General features: G+C 38.1%; 1 protein-coding gene across 2 annotated transcripts in view; it reads right to left on the bottom strand.

Annotated features, from left to right (window-relative positions):
* Positions 1-20,082, bottom strand: part of LNX2 (ligand of numb-protein X 2) — a 670,209-nt gene that overhangs the window by 142,027 nt on the left and 508,100 nt on the right. For both annotated transcript variants that reach the window (XM_044073272.1, XM_044073273.1), the window contains one exon: positions 19,636-19,883. In XM_044073272.1, the coding sequence (XP_043929207.1) occupies positions 19,636-19,883 (248 nt within the window). The remainder of the gene's footprint in view (positions 1-19,635; positions 19,884-20,082) is intronic.

Genomic DNA, 20,082 nt, shown 5'->3' with positions numbered 1-20,082 from the left:
GAATACAAACAGCCTAAGTTCAGAACTGTTACACCAGACAATGCCAATGCCGTCATGCTTAACTTGCAAAAGGATATCCCAGTCATTAAATTAAATGCATGTAAGGGATAAAGACCTAAGGCTTCTTGCTTCTTTCACAGCTGTACAAAAATTAACTCTAATATAGTGATGCATTACAACATGAAGCAGTGAATTACAAAGAGAAATGCCTGAGGACAGTCATCTTGATACAGTACACTCTGAGAACGGTCACTTAATGTGACTCAGATGTACAAAGGAACATTTTATTTACTTGTTAAGGGCCCAGAAAGCAAACAATTGTTGGCAGCCTTTCAAAATACAATACATCAGGAAAGAAAAGCATTGTTTTGCATTCACAAAGGTTTTGCAATGATGGTGTTGTATAAAACCCTGCCAGTTCTCCACTGTGGATTAAAGTGATAGAAGCAGTTAAAAGTGGCATTAGGAATCCTACTACACTCCTGCAGACAGCACAGCTGCAGGGTATGCAGTCAGGCACACACTACTAACAGTGACGTGAACAACCCAATACATAACTACATTGTTACGGTAAATAAAGTCATTTTCTATCTTCCTTTTGCTCTGGAGTGGCATTACTTATACATGTTTGTTTATTTTTCGTTCATAAAATGAATTTTATACGATCAGCATACACCAGAGATTTGGTGTGATTTTTTTTAAACTTGCTACCAATTTCATTCCTTTTTCTGCTTTGTCTATGAATATTTTTCCCTAATTTTTTTTAATTTCTCCAAGTCTTTTGGGTTTCTAATACCATGATGGGAATGGACCCCATTTCCTAAGTCAAAGTATGATTAAAGTTCATGAAATTAGTATTGTTTCAAACTTTGATGTCAGCCAGAAATGCTCTTCGCAGTACCCGCAATGTGCCCAGTAATTACTCTTGCAATTTGTATGGGGTTACATGTATTAGTAACATATCTAAACTTGATTGTAGATTCTTTTTTATAAGACCCGCTGCTCCTACTACAATTGGGACTGTCTGGGTAGTTTTCTTCCACATTGCTCTTGTTTCTGCCTGCAGATCCTGATATTTTATGACTTTGTGTCTCTCTACACAGGACACTGTAGTCACTGTGTGTGGCGATTCCAATGATCAATATTACTTTTGTCTTCTTTTCATGGACTACTATATCCGGTTTTCTAGCATCTCTGTTTTGAACTGCTGGTAATGGATGATCCCATGTGATGTAGACTTTATCATTTTCTATGATGCTTTGTGGCTCATGCTTCCAGTGTTTTTCAGCCACTTCAGTACCAGAATGTTTGCACAACCCCCAGTGCAACAGCCTTGCCACATTATTATGCCTTTCAGTATACAGTCCTCCTGCCATTAGTAGCAATGAGGTGTGCAACTGTTTCCAGTTTGGTTTTACAAAACTTACATTTGTCGGCATCTCCCACATGCTCAGTGGACTTTGTAAACCAGCATAAGTAGCCCACTGTCTTGGGCTGCCAATATTAACCTTTCATCTCTAGGTTTGAATTTGCCTCTCCTTAACCATTCCTGCATTCATTCCTGATCAACATGAAGTTCTTCCAGAAGTTCTCTATACTTGCAACTATAGTTATGCTTTTTCCACATTTCTTGCCTTCTCATGTAGTCCTTCACCTTATATTCTTTCTTTTCTTTTTTGGCACATTCAGTTGCTGCCTGATTTTTATTTACCTCTGGTTTGATTTCCATTCCTGCTTGACGTCGATATGCTTCTGCTAAATTAAGCACAGAAGTCATCTTAGATTTATTCTCCTCATGTTTCAAAACATTCACTACATTTGGGTTTTGTGAAGTCAGCAAATATGTGTGGAGTCCCACAATTGCAGATCTGTACATGTAATCAGTTTCAAGGAGGCCCATCCCTCCTTCGATATGAGGAATATATAATCTTGGTACACACTCATTTTTATAAATCATTTGGTGAGCATGAAGCATCCTTCTTATTTTCCTATCTAATCTATCCAACACGTTGTGGGGCCAGTCAGTCACTCCAAAACTGTAAGTTGGACAGGAAGAGCAAATTGGTTTATAGTTTGGATTTTGTTCCTAGATGTCAATGTTGTTTTCGGAATTAATTTAAATCTTCTAAAGTATGCCCCTACTAAGTTTTATTAGCATTTGTTCATGTTTTATTGTTGATCCTTCATCAATTCCCAAATATTTATAAGCTCCCTTGTGCTCCAGTTCTTTTATATCACATTCTTGTCCCAAACTGATGTTTTCCTTGTGCTGCAGGTTGCTTTTGCACACTTAAAGACCAAATGACATTCTAATATCATCTGAAAACGTTTTGACAACTTGCAGTTGTGCTTTCAGTTCCTTATCTGATGAGCTATACAGTTTTAAATCATCGACAAAGAGAAGATAAGTCATTAGACTGTTGTTTTCTAGGGGCCATATTGTAGCCATGGCCTAAGCTGTTAAGTAAACAGCTTAATGGATTAATGGCAAGGCAGAATAGCAACGGTGACATAGAGTCACCCTGGAATATTCCCCTTTGAATTTTTATCCTTGGGATAATAATCTGTCCTTTATCATGGCTTAATTGCAAAGTGGTCTGCCATTGTTTCATGGTTACTGTAATGTAGTCAATCAGTATAGGGTGCATGTTATACATTTTTAAGCACTCTTTTATCCATGAATGTGGGATACTATCAAATGCTTTTTTGTAGTCAATCCATGCCATACTTAGATTCTTCCCCTTTTTACAGTTCTCCACTATAACTTTATTTAACAACAAATGATCCTTTGTTCCATATGACTCTTTTATTGCCCTTTTGTTCTACTGCCATAATTGAGTTTTCTTCTAAATGACTATAAACTCTGTCGGCGTCAATTCCCATGTATAGTTTATATGTCGTCGGAAGGCAAGTTATCGGTCTATAATTTTCAGGGTAGTTTGCAGGTTCACTCTTAAGTAAGAGCATTGTTTTGCCTGTTGTTAGCCAGTGTGGTTCCTGTTCAGGGTGTGCATATAAATAGTTTTTACTCATGGGCTAAATCCTTATGCATATATGCTAAAACCTTTAACCAAAAGTCAGGTACTGCATCTGGGCCTGGGGTATTCCAATTAGAGGCTTTTCTTAACTTTGTTTCATTCTCTTTGGCTGTTATTTCATCCCATTTTCATACCCTGTACCTTTAAACTTCTTATTCTTTCTTTTACTTCTTCTATCCATTTAGTATATTTGTTATGATCCACAGGATCTTCATAGATACATCTCCAAAATGTATCTATTTCCACTTTTTTTGGTGGTCTTTCAATTCCTTTTATCTTATTTCCCAATTCTCTATAAAACTTTTTTGGGTCATCAATAAATTGCTTATTTTGTACTTTTCCTTTATATTTATCTGTGTATCTTCTAAGTTTTTCCACCTGTGCAGAAATTTTTAGATTATTTGAGATAGCGCATGATAGATCCTGGTCTGTTCTAATACTGTGTATTGCTTTAATCACATATATCTTTCTTAGTATTTTTGTTCATCTATTCCCTCTTCTATAATCTTCTAGCAGTGACATTTCTTGTCTTAATTGCTTTACAGTCTTCTCTATTCGATCCTTCCATGATGATATTCAATTTCTCCCCTTCCTTTCCCTCACTACCCTGTGTTCTTGTGGTAGAACTTTATCAGTGATTAATTTAGCTGCAAAATAATACATCCTATTTACTTCTGTTATATTGCATGGATCTCTATGGACAGTCCTAATTACTGTGTTCATTTGTTTTATCAGACTTTGTGGGTTTTATTGACCTTCTGCAGTCTATTTCACTCATTAATCTTAATATATCTAATCATGTCCATTAAATCAGGCAACTCTTCTCTTAGCTCATTTTCTTCCAAACTGAGGGGACATCCCTTATTTTCCATTTCCTGTGTGCATTCTATAGAAAGTTCTATAGCATTTTCCTGTGGCACATTCTCTTCAGTTTCATCCTGTGTCACCTGTTACTCTGTCATCTGGGAACTCACTGGCCTATCACTCCTCAGCATTGACTGCACAGAGTTTCCACAGTTTCCTGTTCCTTCCTTTACTGTCTAGCTTCAAATGAACATTTATACTGGTTTCCTGTGGAAGGCTCCAAAATATCTTGATATGGCACCTGACCAATTGCTTCCTGTTCCACTGGTTTCCCCTTAATTTGGATATCCATTGCTCTATCCTGTTGCGGTGCTTTCTGGATTTGATTTTCCACACTGAATCCTTCTCTTTGCAGCTGCTCCATAACTTCAATTTTTATTTCTTTGACTTCTCCATTACTAATCTCTTTTTCTACTTTTCTTCGTAGTTTTCTTATTTTTTGTATTGTAAAGTTTTCCATATCCGGATTCCTTTGCCTGTATTTCTCTTCAAATATCTTTGGTGCTGCTCTTTTAGTATTGGTTAGTTTTGCTTTCTCCTTTGCATAAATATTACATATTTCTTCTTCACATGTCTCCTGATCTTCTTGCTTTTCCTTATTCTGGGGACTCACTCCATCATGCTGTGATGCAGTCTGTGTTAGACCTTCTAAATTAAATCCTTCACTTCGCAAGCACTCCATAACTTCAACTTCTATTTCTATTTCTTTAACTTCTGCTTTACTAATCTTCTTTGCCACATTACATCTTTGTGATATTAATTTTTTTATTGTAAAATTTTCCATATCTGGATGCCTTTGCCTGTATTTCTCTTCGAATATCTTTGAGACTGCCTTCTCTATATTAGTTAACCTGGCTTTCTCCTTTGCATAAATATTGCACCATATCAAATCTCTCTTTCTTTCCCATCTCCATATTTCTTTTTTTATATTTCTGAAGTATCTCTAGGTTTTGTTGCTTATATTTTCGTACTTCTTCAGAGGCTTCTTTTTCCAAACAGATCAAAGTTTCTTGATCTATATACTGTTTTTTCAAAAATCTGTTGTATTAATGAATGCAAATTTTTATCTGAAGCTTCTGACAGTTTTTCCTGTGGAAGTATTTTTCTTTCCTCTAATTTCTCTCTTAATCATTTTGTATATCTTGTGTCTGGAAATTCTGGGCTTTTTGCATAATAGTAACAATATATAATTTCTTTCTTATCCTCAATAGTCCACTCTATCATCTTTACGGCTCTTCTTTGGCCAATCACTTTTTTGTGGACTGCTACTTCCTTCTACAACAGGGGGGGGGGGCATCCTTCCCCTGGGCTTGGCCTGGCCCCATTGTAGGAATGTTTCCATATTTTGAGGATTTTACACTGTCATTTTTTCCAGTCCTGGCACCAGTGCGCCTACTAGGACTGGGCACTTTCTTATCCTGGGTCTTGTGCACTGAGCTATCTTTTTTGTTTTTGACTTACTTCTTTTCGAAGTTATAATATAGACCCAAATTATAGCTAACTAGGTCCGTCAGGATGGCTAGAGTTTCCCTCTCTACAATCTAACTTTTTCTAACAACTTCTTCTTTCGGCTGCTCCCATTAAGGGTCGCCACAGCGGATCATCTGTTTCCATTTCTTCCTGTCCTCATGAACCTTATCTTAGGCCTTCCTCTTTTCCTGTTACCTAGCAGCTTCACCCTTAGCATCTTTTTCCCCAATATACTCTGCATCCCTCCTCAGCACATGTCCAAACCAACGTAATCTTGCCTCTGGCTTTGCCTCCAAACCTTTCAACCTGGGCTGACCCTCTAATATACTTATTCCTAATCCAGTCCACTCTCGTCACACCCAGTGCAAATCTTAACATCTTTAACTCTGCCACGTCCAGCTCTGACTCCTGCCTTTTTGTCAATGCCACTGTCTCCAATCCATGAAAATCAGAGGTAAAACAACAAAATATAAATGAAAAAAAAAACAAAATCAATCTTAGTTTATAAGCTATCCTTTTCTTCCTATAAACAGTGAAAATTCAGAGGTAAAAAATAAAATGCAAATCAGAATAAATTATCTTTTACCGAACAGTTACACAATCAATCACAAACCAACACTGGATTGTTTCAGATAAGCTTTGAGAGATAAATATTTTGCCATATTGCTTGACAACAGGTAAAAATAATAAAAAAAAAAAGATTTGTGGTAATTATCACATTGCATAAGCACAACAGGTTTATTAACACCTTCCTCGCTCTTTTTTGAATATATCAGTCACCCACAATACTGTCACTTGTTACATGTGGGAAGGAAAGTATATTATCACGCTCACTCTCCAGTTCCTTGCTGTAAAACTTTATTGCAGAGCAAATTTATTCAGCAACAACTCCTTTCATCCTGATCTTTAGTACTATATACACGAGATATCAAATCTTCAGATACTGCACAGAAGGGATACAAAATCTTATCCTGATCTTTACATACTGTACACAAGGGATATCAAAAACAAATAATGCAGCTAAGATGTGTAGCTTTCTTATTAGTAGGGATGACAGCAGGAGGAAGGGCATCTTGCAAAAGGACCTTCTGATGACATATTTACCCCATGAGTATTCATACCTGCACTACCTTACTCTCAGGGGAATTCAGTAGCAGGTATTTAAGGATCCCAAGTACTGCATAATATGAAAAAAGGAAAAAGGCATGCAACAAGTTAAGTGAGGGAAAGGTGCTCATTCAAAATGCTCTGTAGAATCACCCAGCCATGAGTTCATTTCCAGATGGCATAACTATGTTGCAATACTCAGTAAACATTTGCAATGAAGACTGTGGCAGAAATGCAGTGAAGACTGTGGCAAAATGTATTGTAATACATTTCTAACAGACACTAGATGACAATACTATTACCAAAACATTCTTTAATGTCACTAATGGGAGGCCTGGCAGCTTTTGATAACAGCAGACAATGTGACTAGCCAATGGACATGTTGGAGGGACGATTATGTGTCTCAGAGACTACCCTTCTCTACACTAGGCTTTCCATCTATGAGTAGAGAAGTTCTTCTCTGCCCTTTTTCAAGTGAAACTTAAATCAGTGGCTGGAAAATCATAAATGTACTCATGGTTTGGCACCTAAGTCATTACTAGACATAGGAAGTTTGTAAAAGCTTGACCTCTCACAACCAAGTTTATATACCCCCCCCCCAACCTATGGGACCCTTCTAATATTCCTGGGAAGCATGGTTATGCTTGAAAAGGCTCTTTAGGGTCATTAGCCTAGTATTCTCCTATGATCCAAGGAACCACTTAAACAGGACAAGTCTTGAGATTCATCTCCTGTTCTGAACCCAGAAAGGAGGAAATATATAGCTAGCTTATTCTGCAGAGGCTCTAATCTCGGAAATTAAAACAGAATTGCCCAGTGCACATCAAAAGTTTGAAGTTGTTTGCATTTTACTTTGCCTGTCCAGGAAAAAGAATGTGAAACAGATAACAGTCTGGCAGACAAGGATTCATTTTACGCATCAATTGTCTAATCTGTTTCGGCTACTAATTTATCATTCAGTAAAGTATAGGAGTCAGACAAAGCTGTGTATTGTAAGATAAACTCAAGAAAAGATAATGTCACTGTCACTGGCTCAACAGGTAGCACACTTACCTTTGGTGTAGATACCCGTGTGTTCTATTCTCACACCAGGAAGATGGATTTCTGACATTGCAATGCAGCATAAATGGGTTGCTTCACTTCTGAGTGTGTTGTCTATCAGATGACATGTTAAACCAAGGTCCCATCTTCCTGAGTTTGTCAGGTGGATGTAAAAGATCCCACGGCATCTATCAAAAGGACTAGGAGAAAGTTCCCCAATGTCCTGGCCAAATATCCCTTAGTAGTATAGATTCCACCCTGGATCTCCCCTGAAAAATGGCTTCCTGCCTAGTGTAAAACATCCAGTGAGCCAGCAAACTGTTGCCTGAAAGGAATTTATTCTGTAATTATAAAAAACATAAAAACAGCAAACAACCAGACCGGTTTCAGCTGGAACAAAAACCACAGCCTTCTTCAGTGTAAAGTCACATAATCAGATGTTGCTGTTTAAATACATGCTGCTAATAGTTCATTGGTTCAAACTAGAATTGTTCATTTAAACCAGGTGGGAATAATCCACCTAATTTGACAATGCACTTTTTTCTTTGGAATTTAAAATAGAGTGCCAACCTGTTTTGTTGAGTTTGTTACCTTTTATAACATCAATTACCATAAAAGAAAATTTTGCAGTTTTGTGCAACAGATGATGTTTATATAAAGCATTGTTTACCTTTTTATTTTTGATATTGCTTACATGTTCAGAAATTCTGATTCTAAGAGGACATGAAGTTTGCCCAATGTAGAAGGATCCACAAGTGCACGTAGCCAAATAGACCAACCAATCAGTACTGCAGTTCGCAAAAAAAATAACATCATAAACCGTAGCAGAATTCCTACTAGTAAATTGTTTTGATTTGTTCACTTTATCACAATTTGTACAATGACCGCATGGAAAACAACCAGTCATAATTCCCCTGTAAGGGTAGTCTGTAATAGTTGTGACTGCCTGTTGTCAAGAGAATGCTTGTAATGATTGAAGCAGCCACCTAAGTTTTTGCCTTTTCGAAATGAAAAAAGTCATCTGTCTGGTATGATGTTTGCCAGTTCAGGGTCACACTGTAGGATGTTCCAATGTCTGTGTACACTGTGGATAAGAGTGTCTGAATTCCTGGCATAGGTAGTAACAAACCTGATGGGTTGTGATAAAGTGATATTGTGCTCCTTATAACATAACAAATCATCCCTCTTGAGTGTGTCAACCAAATTGCTGGCATGCAGAACATGCCCCATCTTGTAATCCCTGGATCTATACCTGTTGGTAAGATCTTTTCTCTGATCCTGAAAAGAAGATTCATCAGAACATATACGCTTCATTCTGATGAATTGAGATTTAGGAATATTCCTAGCAATGTGTGGTGGGTGAAAGCTGGAAGCATGGAGGATGGTATTGTATTCAGGATACTTTCGGAATACCTCAGTGCTCAATGTATGATCTGGTAGCCTGTTTATCAGTACATCCAAAAAGTGATAGTATTGACATCATAATGCACTGTAAACTGAAGGCCCCATTTGTTGTCATTAAGATACATTAGAAAATCAGATAATTGATGGATCTCTCCTTTCCATACCATCCAGCAGTCGTCCAAATAACGTCTCCAAATATCAATGTATTCAAGATAGATGTTGTTGTGGCTGTTGTAAATTATGTGCTTTTCAACAAACGCCATGAACAAATCAGCATAAATTGGGGCAAACGAAGCTCCCATTGCTGTACCCTTTGTTTGCCAATAACAAATATCTTGATAAAAGAAGACATTATCGGTGAGGACATGTTCTGCAAGACCAACCAAAAACTGACTGAATTCAGGCTGGTATAAGCCGGCAAATTCCAGCCAATAAGCCAGGGCCTCCAGGCCTCCTTCATGGGGAATGTTAGTATAAAGGGCACTTACATCAAGTGTACACATAAACCAGTCTGGTTCTGAGTATCTGAAATGATTTGCCAGGAGTTGAACCATCAGGTTCAGTCAAACTTCATTCATTTGTTATATATTTAAATATTGGATATCTCATTTGTAAAGATTACGCACCAATATAGTGTCAACATTTGATACCACCAATAACAGCCATTTGGAAGCATATTAATTTTCATTATATATGTCTTTATCCCCTCAGGTCACCCAGTATCGATTGTGGGATACATCAGTATATACATTATACTGTTTTTTGACTGCATTGATATCTTGAAGGGTACTTGGATTTTTTTTTTTTTATTGTGGCCATTTCTGCCATTGATTATATTTCTTGCCCCATGGTTTATGTCACTTGGGTTCTCTTTAACATTGATCGTATGTTTTGAGACAGACTTTTGATATTACTCAGGTTATCTTATTGAAAACTTGGCCAAAATTTTTCGTAAAGCTATTCCTTTAATGATTTTTTCAAAGAGACGTAGCCTTTTGTACAATACAGTTGGTTATCAACCATTCTTCTTGGCTATTATTGTCTCCTCATTTTGCGAATAGATTTATGATGGTTCATTTTTGACATAGCAATTCCATTTACTGGATCTTGGCTATTATTGTCAGTTCTTTTGGACCAACTATTATTACATACTATTCAACCTCCAGTTCTTCATTTAATACCAAATTCTATCATTCTCATTAACATTGTGATGGATCTTCTCAGCTTAGTTTCTGGTCTATCAGCAGACAGGGAAGACCTCGGAGCCTTTGGTTTAGGTCCTAGTACACCCAATGTCAATACAGGTGAGGCCTTGGACCCAGATTCAACTTGTGGAATAGCTTTGATCAGTTACATAAACATCTCAGATCCCTGAGATCCAATGTCTGGCATTCGAAATTGTTCAAGGCCAAGAGGACTCAGGGTGAGAATACAACCACATGTGGGGGAAGTTGATGACGAGCTCCATAATCAATGGGCAGCCATTCAGCAACAGGCCAGTATGTGTTTTGTTGAAGCATTAGCTAAGTATCACGATCGGATGATCGATCGTGAAATCAATGCAGTCATGAAACTAGTTAATGATGTACAACCATTTGAAGGGGACACATTTTTTAACAAACAGCTGACCAAAGTGGCATCTGATCTTAACAATTTGGAGGAACAATTAAAGATTAGAAAAATCAAGAAATTCAAGAGAGACCAATTGGACTATCAAAGTAGTAACCCTTTCAGTAATATCAATAAACATGTGAGATTCACACCACATCCAACACGAACACCCAAATGGAAAAGACCCAGGTCTATACTTAGAAATCGCACCCCGGACATTGGTTCTTCTACCGATGACCTTTCATCTTGTACTGACAGTGATTTTCAGGCTGCATCAGGTTCACCGTCCCCCAAAAGAACACCAGCATCCATCCCTTTAGGCCCAAATATCAACGAGGGAGGAGAAAACATAAGAAAAATAAACAGCATATAGAGCCTACTGAAATTAGCAATGCAAAAATAAATGTGATACCAAATGTGAATGTTTTAAACCAATCAGATTTTATGTTGTCACCTATACATTTGTCTGTTCTCTATAAAGGTCTTACATTCATACCGGGTTTCATGGTATCTGAGGATGTATTAGCACAGGATGTCATGTCCTTTTGTAGAATGTTGAATTTGAAGTTGCACTTTGGTGATATGGATAACAACTACAGTCAAGACAAATTTATTTATCATAAATCACGTTTTGTTCCTCCTATGCACCCTACTGTACATGAATTTCAGAATAGTATACTCAAAGATCTACACTTCTCTAGGTCCGAGATACGGTACAAATCCAACAATATTACATTGGCCGAGAAACAAGCCATCAATGAATTACAGAATAACAGCAACATAGTCATCATCTCTGCTGACAAAGGTGGGGCAGTTGTTGTCTTAAATTGGTCCTATTATGATAAAGAGGCCAAAAGGCAACTTTCTGATAACAGATACTATTCCAAAATGGTGATTAATAACACATTTAGGTTTATAAAACAGATTAATGACTTTTTGTATAGCACAAGGAACAAAGGCATCATTACCACTGATGTTATGCACCAGCTCATGATTCAGGACTCAGCCAATCAATATACTTATTTTTTACCTAAAATACACAAGGACCCGGTGAACCCTCCAGGTAGGCCTATTGTTTCAGAGAAGGGTTACATCACTGAACCATTATCATTATATCTTACCAAACACCTCAAGCCTTTGTTATCCCTAGTACGATCACGGTTACAGGATACTACCAACTTTTTGCAAATCATTTCAGATAATCAATTAGAACCAGACTAGTTTATGTGTACACTTGATGTATGTGCCCTTTATACTAACATTCCCCATAAAGGAGGCCTGGAGGCCTTGGCTTATTGGCTGGAATTTGCCGGCTTATACCAGCCTGAATTCAATCAGTTTTTGGTTGGTCTTGCAGAACATGTCCTCACCAATAACGTCTTCTTTTATCAAGATATTTGTTATTGACAAAAAAAGGGTACAGCAATGGGAGCTTTGTTTGCCCCAATTTATGCTGATTTGTTCATGGCGTTTGTTGAAAAGCACATAATTTACAACAGCCACAACAACATCTATTTTGAATACATTGATATTTGGAGACGTTATTTGGACGACTGCTGGATGGTATGGAAAGGAAAGATCCATCAATTATCCGATTTTCTAATGTATCTTAATGACACCAAATGGGGCCTTCAGTTTACAGTGCATTATGATGTCAATAGTATCACTTTTTTGGATGTACTGATAAACAGGCTACCAGATCATACATTGAGCACTGAGGTATTCCCAAAGTATACTGAATACAATACCATCCTCCATGCTTCCAACTTTCACCCATCACACATTGCTAGGAATATTCCTAAATCTCAATTCATCAGAATTAAGTGTATATGTTCTGATGAATCTTCTTTTCAGGATCAGAGAAAAGATCTTACCAACAGGTGTAGATCCAGGGGTTACAAGATGGGGGATGTTCTGCAAGCCAGCAATTTCGTTGACACACTCAAGAGGGATGATTTGTTATGTTATAAGGAGCACAATATCACTTTATCACAACCCATCAGGTTTGTTACTACCTATGCCAGGAATTCAGACACTCTTATCCACAGTATACACAGACATTGGAACATCCTACAGTGTGACCCTGAACTGGCAAACATCATACCAGACAGATGTCTTTTTTTCATTTCGAAAAGGCAAAAACTTAGGTGGCTGCTTCAATCATTACACGCATTCTCATGACAACAGGCAGTCACAACTATTACAGACTACCCTTACAGGGAAACTTTTGACTGGTTGTTTTCCATGCGGTCATTGTACAAATTGTGATAAAGTGAGCAAATCAAAACAATTTACTAGTAGGAATTCTGCTACGGTTTATGATGTTATTTTTTTTGCGAACTGCAGTACTGATCGGTTGGTCTATTTGGCTATGTGCACTTGTGGATCCTTCTACATTGGGCAAACTTCACGTCCTCTTAGAATCAGAATTTCTGAGCATGTAAGCAATTTCAAAAATAAAAAGGTAAACAATGCTCTATATAAACATCATCTGTTGCACAAAACTGCAAAATTTTCTTTTATGGTAATTGATATTATAAAAGGTAACAAACTCAACAAAACAGGTTGGCACTCTATTTTAAATTCCAAAGAAAAAAAGTGGATTGTCAAATTAGGTGGATTAATCCCAGCTGGTTTAAATGAACAATTCTAGTTTGAACCAATGAACTGTTATCAGCATGTATTTAAACAGCAACATCTGATTATGTGACTTTACACTGAAGAAGGCTGTGGGTTTTGTTCCAGCTGAAACCTGTCTGGTTGTTTGCTGTTTTTATGTTTTTTTTTAATTACAGAATAAATTCCTTTCAGGCAACAGTTTGCTGGCTCACTGGATGTTTTTCTCTAATTCTGTTATGAGCCGTGCAATTGCTCTCGCGCAGGAGGTTTGCTTTTGATGTTACACCCTGCCTAGTGTGACTAACCAATCAACAAAGGCTAAACAAATAAAAATAAATAAAACTCTTTCAATGCATGTGTCACAAACAGGAATAAAATTAGTTTGAGGTGCTTAATATAGATCCCTGATTCCAACAGAACTGTAACTCCATGGATACAATCTGACACTGTTAACCGATTTGCCCTTATAGCCTGACCCAACACAGTGGTCCTTGTAAGCTGTACTCAGTGCATACCACGTAAGTGTAAGCAGTTATTACTACTTATTTGTTTTTTAAATGTGTTTTTAGAAGCCTGTTATTAATGTCATTAATGTGGAGCTTTTCTCCCCGGGCTTCCTCTGAAAATGGGCTCACTTCAGGCCCAGAGGACTTTCTCGGTAAACAAATGCAATAAATAAATAAATATACATAAATAAGATGAACACTGATTTTGATTTAACTTAAGAGTCCGGACTTAGTTAACTGTTATTCTAGATTATAAATACATTGCCAATAAAAGAAATTGTAGGCATAACATGATATTATTATTATTATTTTTATTATTATTATTATTATTATTATTATTTTATCAGGAATACAGATTTCCCAATCTGCTATGAAAATGGTCACCGAAAAAGGTTCACATAACATGGTCCATTGCTGTACCCAAGGTCACAATACTTAATTACTTGAAAAACCTATCTCTAAGCACAAAATAATATTGATTTAAAACCATATCTAAGCATTTACTTAAAATTAATTTGCCTTTCTAAAAAAACGTTTCTCTTAAAATGATATTACCATATCTATTCCTACTGCATTTAGTATTGCTGAATAGAGATATTTAATACTCCATTTTCTTGTGTGGCCAGAGGTAGTTTCTTTACTCACCAGTGGTACTGAGCTGCTTGTTTGTCCTCAGAGGAGTGGTTAGAAGCAGCAACTGGTTAGATTAATTTTTGGTTTTTCCTTTTTTTTTTTTTTTGCCTGCTATATAAAGCAAGCGTCTTTAGGCTTTGAGCTGCTTACCGTTACACACTAGGATTTAAACTATTAGGGCTACCTAAAGTCCACTCTTCAAATTTTCACGTAAAACTACCTTCCTCAAAGTATACTACTGTTCTATTTAGTGTATCCTACAACTATTAATTATCTCTACTTGACTCCCAAGTAGACTATTCTCTATCTGTATAGCTAAGCACTTGCTCGATACAGCACTCTTGTTATAGAAAGTACCCCAAAAAGCAAACCCCATTTCTCGGTCACCCACATCCCACAGAACGTTTTTTTAAGTTTTTCTGTCTATTCCTTCTGGCATGTCGAGGGATCAGTTGCTAATGTCCTCTCCTGCTCAGCTGGTGAACCTGGGATTATTGAGGCAATGTTACAATTGCCTCATGTACACAACCCTCTCCTCCTCCCACAAAACACAAATACAAAACTGGAGGCTGAGCTCTCTCAACATAGGACTGGCAAGACCAGACAGGAGGAGAAGGTAACCACACACACTATAGACCCAGTCTCACATAATATCATCACAACCTCAAATCATACACATAAACACACAAAGACATACTCGGAGGCTCTGATCAAAAATCTACCAAAACAGCAGAGGCCACCAAAGCAGACACCCAAACAACTACCACCTCAGAACACAACACCTGCAACACATAGGTGTCAAGCAGTCACAGCCCTAAGGCCAAACACAATGCCAGACACACTAGTCATTGGTGACCACCAGACTGAGTAAGGAGAAGGTCACAGTAAGCTGCCTGTCGGGTGCTAGAATCCTTCACATAGCATGCACTCAGGTCTCTCAACAGCAGGTACACTCAATCATTGTCCGAGACAAAGCAGGTATGACCCTGACCTTGAGCAGTATCCTACCTTCACCAAGAATGATGCCACAATACAGAGATAAGATGATCAGCTTTAACAATTGGCTTAAACTCTGGTGTCATTCAAAGGGGATCAATGTCTGTCTGCCTGGGATGACATGCTGGACAAGGCAAAGGCTCTTGCCACCCCATAGTGCCTTTTAGGCAAGGCTCAAATTCTAAACCTACCACCCTAGAACAAAACAAAGAAAAACTAAGGGTAATGCTGCTCAATGCCAGAAGTCTCCACCTCAAAATGCCTGAGGCCCTTCTCAGTATGGAGAACATCGATGTCTGTGCTGTGACAGAAACCTGGTTCAAGGCTCCTGAGAGCACCCCAGCACTATCAGGTTTTACCTCATATCAGGACAATACCAAGAAAGGAGGAGGGGTATCCATATTCATCAAGGACACCCACACCTCAAGATTGGTGGCATGAAACCATCCAGGTGCAATTAACCATAGGCAAGACTGCTCTGCAATTTGTAGCATGCAAACTCAGGAACCTCATATGGCCTTCCTGAAAACACTGGAGGGGATAAATGTATCTCCAAACACCATCATACTAGGTGACTTCAACTACCCTAATATAGACTGGGAACACTACTCAAGCCCAAACACTCTAGCCCAAAAGTTCCCGGAATTCATAAACTCAAATGCCATGGAACAACTAGTCACCATCCCCACAAGAGGAGAAAACATACTTGATCTCATCATCACGAACATGGGAGCACAATGTTCGTATACCCCTCACTGGTGAGATCTGATCACAAACTAATCTCGCTGGAGGTCCTCATCCCCCCCCCCCGAAATGAAAAGACCACAGTAAAGAACTTACTTCACACTTCTAAAGACTAGTGTGGTCTCCTTTAAGGCCCCTGAGCGGTTAACATTACTCAAACCACTAAATCACTTACAAATGCCTTCTACCAGCACCTGCAGGGCTGCATGGATCAGGCAATCCCAAGCAAAACAAAGACTCTTTGTACCAAAGGCAAGCATCCAGTCTGGTGGACCCCAACCATAAACAAACTCTACAACAAAAGGAGAAAGCTACTACAAGATAGAGCAAAATCCTTAAAAGGTAAGACACCGCTAATCACTATAAGTAAAAAGCTAAGAGCTCTCATAAAATCATCCAAAGCTAATTTTGAGAAAAAAATAGCTAAGGACTCTAAAGATAACCATAAGGCATTCTTTAGCTAAGTCAGAAACCTAGGAGGAAACTCCCAGATATGCTCAGAATTAGTTCAAAATGATGTGAAGATTACTGATCCTACAGACATTGCCAACATACTGGCTGACAGGTTCAGTGCAAACTTCTCCCCCCCTCCCCCCCTAAAGGAGAGATATTTATACCAAATGTTTGTAGCCCCAAACATCTCTAATGCCCAGGTGAGAACTGCTCTCTCCAAGGCAAAGAACACAGCATCCATGGGACCTGATGGTGTCCCCGGCTGTGTGCTCCATGAACTCAACAAGGAATTAAACCCACAGTTAGGACAGCTGTTTAATCTTAGTCTCACCTCCAGGAGTGGTGTACAGCGACTGTGGTCCCACTCCACAAAAGCGGTGCCTCCACCGACCTTAAATTACCGTCCCATTAGCTTGACAAGCCTTATCTGCAAAGCCATGGAGAGGATCATAATGGATCTCATAAATAAAGACATAGGGAATTTGCAGACTTTGGATCCAACCCAGTTTGGCTTTGTCAAAGGCAGATCATGCCTTTTAAACTTGGTTGACTTTTGAAACAGTCACCAAGGCCATTGACGAGGAAAGGCAGTCCATACAGCCTACCTAGACCTGGCGAAGGCTTTCGATACAATACCTCACTCGGGTATCATTGAAAAACTCATCAACTTAAAAGTAAACCCATACATTACAAGATGGGTTGCAAACTGGCTGAGTGACAGAACCCACAGGGTCAGAGTTGCTGGCGCCATGTCAGACTCAAAGCCTGTCACAAGTGGTGTCCCACAGGGCTCAGTCCTGGGCCCACTCTTGTTTCGCATCTACTTTTCTGAAGTACAAGCAAACACAGGAGGGTTATGGCTGACAAAGTTTGCAGATGACTGCAACACATCCGACACAGATATCCTTCAGAAGGGCCTCACAGAAACGAATAACTGGTGCCAGAGCCATGGCCTAAAGTTAAATGCCAAGAAATGCATAGTCATACCCTTCAGGAAAAATAAGGTTACCCCTAGCTACCATATAGGTGGCAATCCCCTGAACACAGAAGAAGTTATTAGGGACCTGGGAACCCATTTTGACAGTAGCCTTTCATTCGACACTCATATTGCCAAAGTAGTCAGGAAGACCTTCTACATTGCCCACCTTATCATGAAGGGATTCACATCTAGATCAAGGGAAGTCATAGTCTCCCTATACTCATCACTCATCAGACCAATGATCGAGTACAATGCCCCATTCGGAATGTATCTGACCCGACACTTGCAGCAGCTGGAGAGGCCACAAAAGTTCCTCACCAAAAGGATAAGGGGTCTCAAAAATATGTCTTATGCTGCCCGACTGAAAGAACTCCAGTTATATTCAGTTGCTGCTTGCTCAGAGGTGACCTATGCCTGACATACAAGGCCATGTCAAACCCAGATTTGATGAACATGCTTCATCTCAAAAATCTAGATCCCTCAGAGCCACAGTGGAGGAGACTTAAACCTCGACACGGTTATTAATAGGATGTGCTGGAGGGATAGATTCATCACCCAAAGACTCCCTATGCTGTGGAACAAAATCCCGGTTTATGTGAGGCAGAGCACCTCGCTGGCCTTGTTCAAGAGGAATCTTGACCAATGGAGGAGTTACCTCAGTGTCACTGAGGCACAGCAAAATAATGGGCATAGTTTCTCCAAACCAAAGGCTATGGGCTAGGCTTATAAATGCCCTCGGGCAGATAGCCTAGTATGAACCTATGAACCTATTATCTGTTACTAAAATATAATTTTCACCAACTTCTACTTCTTTGACTTTCTGTACAAAATCAAATGTATACTTAACTTAAGTCTTAAGAGTAGTCCCCACATTTTAGATTTTTTTCTCTCTTCTCTCACTCTCTCTCTCTCTATATATATATATATATATATATATTTCTGAATTTGTTGATTTTTTTTTAAGTTATGAGCTTTTTCCTCTAACAGTTTATTTCCATTAATTTTCCTTCTTGTAATACATTTTAAAAATGCCCTTAATTGTGCTTTTAATGCTGCACACTGAACATCTTGTTTAAGTTCTTTTTTTCCCCAAATTATTATAAAATTCCATGTAACAGTGAATTTATTTCAACTTTTACATTTTGCTTTTCTAGCTAGCATCTTCGGATTAAGGGTCCAATTGTTTCTACTGGGTTTATTTTTCAATAAAAGATTTAACTAGAAGTTGAATTTTAGAGTAGTAATATTTTTACATGTTTCCAGTAATGTATTTTATATTAAGAAAACATCTGTTCTGAACCATGATTAGTGACATGAGTAGTAGGTGAATTGGTTATTACACCATCTATTATATCTAATGGAATCTGAAAGGTCATAGTCGTCATTTATCTGTAAAGTAGCCAGGTTGGCATTGACATTGTAGGATCTAAAATGATTAGATATACACCCCTGAGTTCCAATCACCACATATAATATAATAGTGGTTCCTAAACTAAGACAGTACATTAAATATCCATAAAACAAAGTTTGTTTGATTAGAACATTGGACATATACATTCAATATAATGAGATGTTTCTCTAATACATTATTTTCAAAAAAAAAAAAAAACATTGGTAAGTGAACTAATGAGTTATAATAAATACAAATAAAAGATCAAGTCTCAAAGAATGCTTTTTCTCCAGTAATGTTTCTCAAAAGAGCTTTATTCAGATAAGCGTTTTGTTTGGTAGTATCATACAAAATGAATGAAATAAACTCTAAGACATATCACTATTACAAAAGGTTTGATGAAGAAGACATGTGATGAAAAAAACATCTGAGGACAGCAGTTTGCCTAGAAGAGCGTGTTACGTATTTTCATGTTTACCCTACCCCAACAATGGCAGCTGCCATCTATAGCCCTTGCGAATACAAGGAAAGGTCAAATGGTAGCATACACAATTAGAACATTTAATGCGATTTATATTCACTTCTACTATCACATGCAAGAAAATAGAAAGAGCTAAGAAATCCTTCCTTGTGATAATTTTCCATACAAAACAAATCTAATGTAAATGTACAGCAAGGTAGTTAACAACGCATGTGAATAAATTCAGTTACATGTTTGCAATACAAAACAATATATTACTAACTTGATACCGAATTCTACAGGTGCAGACTAGTACTCACGGTCTTCTGTTGGCTCCTCAAATGCAGAGTTGTCCAGACTGCAATTATCTCTCCGCACTGGCATTGTCACTGCAAAGGAATTGTACTCTGCAGAAATAACTCCTGTCTCTGTCTCCATGTGCCCTGTACCTGATGAAATGGCAACTTCAGGGTCCGTTGCAGTATTTCTGGTTTCATCACCATTTTCCTGCTCTTGGCAAGGATTCTGATTCTCCAGTGCTTTCCTATGGCTATAGGCTCCAGGGCACCTTAACAGAAGGAAGCCTCACTTTATTAATTGAATATTATGCACAGGTAAGAATGTCATTATATCATTAAATAATGTTAGCAATTTAAATGGCCTGCAAAAGGAAGTACAGTTATAGTATCAAAATAACATTAATTTTCAAATTAAACTCTAACAAGCACTGCCCAGAAAAGCTGTGTTATGCTAGGTTGTAAAGATGT

This window comes from Protopterus annectens, chromosome 5.part1 (assembly GCF_019279795.1).
Source record: "Protopterus annectens isolate FY-2018-M chromosome 5.part1, PAN1.0, whole genome shotgun sequence".
Taxonomy (NCBI): Eukaryota; Metazoa; Chordata; order Ceratodontiformes; family Protopteridae; genus Protopterus; species Protopterus annectens.
Note: the sequence above shows the minus strand (reverse complement) of the source record. Positions and strands in the feature narration are given on the sequence as shown.